The sequence below is a fragment of the Orycteropus afer genome, unplaced genomic scaffold, assembly GCF_000298275.1.
Source record: "Orycteropus afer afer isolate SDZICR_OR568_19922 unplaced genomic scaffold, OryAfe1.0 scaffold00067, whole genome shotgun sequence".
Classification (NCBI taxonomy): Eukaryota; Metazoa; Chordata; class Mammalia; order Tubulidentata; family Orycteropodidae; genus Orycteropus; species Orycteropus afer.
Genome location: NW_006921654.1, coordinates 11,294,400 through 11,297,249, shown reverse-complemented (window position 1 = coordinate 11,297,249; position 2,850 = coordinate 11,294,400). Strand labels below are relative to the sequence as shown.

At 42.8% G+C, this 2,850-nt stretch overlaps 1 protein-coding gene across 1 annotated transcript in view; it reads left to right on the top strand.

Moving 5' to 3' along the window:
• WDR59 (WD repeat domain 59) overlaps positions 1–2,850 on the top strand; it is a 133,640-nt gene that overhangs the window by 77,643 nt on the left and 53,147 nt on the right. The window contains 3 exon segments of the mRNA XM_042780888.1: positions 1,513–1,608; positions 1,773–1,929; positions 2,471–2,540. Of these exon segments, the coding sequence (XP_042636822.1) occupies positions 1,513–1,608; positions 1,773–1,929; positions 2,471–2,540 (323 nt within the window).

Genomic DNA, 2,850 nt, shown 5'->3' with positions numbered 1-2,850 from the left:
AAGTTGGGGACCAGATTTGCTGGTCTGTTAGAGCCTGGTGGAACCACTGAGACTATGGCCCCTAGCTGCCCTTCAGGTCAGGAATTGAACCCACACCTGTGGTTTCCAGCCAAGCGAAATACAGGTATATGAGGGCTGCTTATGCACAGGGAGGCAGCTCAGGGGGCAGGAGTGTATGGAGGGATGGGCACTGGGAAGAGGTAGCTATGGGGAGGAAGTGGAATGGGAGCTGTTGCATTGTGGTAAACTGTGGTCAGTGACTTGAGACAAAGTATATGTGAACTGCTGTATGGAAAGTGAATTTGCTCTGTAAATCTTCACCCAAATCACAATAAAAACAAACAAACAAACAAATAAACAAACAGACTCACTGCTGTCAAGTTGAATTCGACTCACAGTGACTCTCCTTTGGGTTTCCAAGGTGGTATCTCTAGGGAAATAGATTACCCAGTCTTCCTTCTGAAGAGTGGCTGGTGGGTTTGAACCACCAGCCTTCTGGTTTAACAGTCAAATGCCTTAGGCACTACACCACCAGAGCTCCTAAGTCTTTGATATTTGGTGTGACTTTTACAGTTACAGCATATCTCTGTTTGGACTAGCCACATTTCAAGTGCTAGATAGCCCCATGTGGGCAATGACTACTGTATTAGACAGTGCAAGTTTAGTTTATAGGTTTGTCTTCAGTATGTAGGCACCGATTCATAAATACAGCATGTGCCTTAAAATGTGTGTGTGTGTGTGTGTGTGTGTGTATTTAATTGTGATTTGGGTGAAAGTTAACAGAGCAAATTCATTTTCCATACAGAAGTTCATACACATTTTGTTTCATGACATCGACTGCAATTCCCCACAATGTAACGGCTCTCTTCCATTGTCCTCCCTTTTCCCTGAGTCCTTTCCCATGCATTCCTGCCCCCTGATCTATCTCCCTGTGCAAATACTGCCCTTCTGCTCTCCTGTGACTGATTGTTCTTAGGAGTGTTACCTACCTGGTGTAAATGTTCACTCTATATGCCTGTCTGTTGTTTGGCTTGAAGCCACAGGAGTGAGTCCAATTCTAGGCCTGAAGGTAGGATTTATATTTTTAAAGACAGAGAAAAAAAAATTGTTAAAGTGAAATCTGCTCCCTCTGGCTTGTATCACTCAGATCAGTTTTCCATGCAGCACAACATATATTACTACTATGGTACTGAGATTTCTCATGAGGGCCAGGGTTGGGGTGGAAGAAAAGGAAGGGGACAGAATTCACTAGAAAGAATGACAAATCATCCTATTGCCAGAAGCATGCCCTCACAAAGTCAGCATGTGTGCTTTTCTTGGCTAAGGAAGGGGCTTCTTCAAGGATCAGAAATGAATCTTCCTCTATCTGAACCTCTATAGAAGGTTGAAAGCCTCAGACTTAACCATTGTCCAGACTTCCTGCATCTTCATTGCTTCTGACTGCTTTGCAGAAGTAAGGTGAATCTGGAGAAATCTGTTGCTCCTCTTGACTATGTTCTGTCCCTTTTTTAGATCCTGAAAGACACTTCCCTGCAAAAAGTGAAACGCAATCAGAGTTGTTTAGAGCCCTGCCTGCGCCAGCTCGTCTCCTGCCTTGAGACTTTTGTGGTATGAAGAATGAAGTTGTTGTACCCATATATGCTGTAATATTCTATTTCATTCCTTCTTTCCTGCAACCTTGGGCTACCTGGTTTTATAATCACGTCTTCATTTTGTGATTCAACTTGAAGACAGGTTGTGTTTTTTTCAGTTTGTTGATTTTTAAATTTCAGAACCAAGAAGACAGTGCTTCCAGCAACCCCTTTGCTCTCCCAAACTCTGTCACACCACCTTTATCAACGTTTGCACGTGTGACCACTGCCTATGGGTCATATCAGGATGCCAATATCCCCTTTCCTAGGACTTCTGGGGCCAGGTTCTGTGGAGCAGGTTGGTCTGTTTTTCTTCTCTGGTTGTAGATCTAGAGATCATGAGAGCAGCTAGGAGTATCATATTTTCTGTATAAATATCCACCAGAGAATTGGGTTTTTAAAATTTATTTTCTGGGAACTCAAAAAGACTCATGTCATATGTTTATTGTCTGATGCCAAATTGATGTCTGTGGATATACCTGAAGAATACTCACCAGAATTACAGTCTTAATTTTTTTTTTTTTTTATTCTGATGAGCTTGTGTTTGATTTTCTACTCGGAGCACTAATTCTCAACAGGGGATAGATCCTCTAGCAAGGAAATAAAAATGGCCTGTGAGGACTTTATCAAATCACATACATCTCCACACACCTGGATTCCTAGGGACTCTGTTGTTTGCCCCGGATTAAGAATCACTGCACTCATGAGCCTTTGCACCTTATGATATTATGTCTTATCCCTCAGGTATTTGAGATGGAAAATGACTGACTAGTACTGCCTTAAGACACTCCTTGTGCAGCTCATTGACATTGATGTGACTGTATTGTGTTCTTTGTCAGGTTATCTGGTGTATTTTACAAGGCCAATGACGATGCACCGAGCAGTTTCTCCAACAGAACCCACTCCTAGGTGAGTCCTTGAGACACAGAAGTAATCTACATGCAGGGGGCCAGAAGTGGGCGGAAATCTGGGAACAACACTGACTTTGTGTTTGGACAATTTGTTTTATTTCTTCAATAAACTTTGCTTATAAGATTTATTTGATAATGATTGTTGTTGTTGTTAAGTGCCGTCGAGTCATTTCCGACTCATAGCAACCCCGTGCATAGTAGAACAAACACTGCCCAATCCCACGCCAGCCCCACAATCCCTGCTATACTTGAGCCCATCATTGTAGCCACCATGTCAATCCATCTTGTTGAAGGCCTCCCCCTCTTTC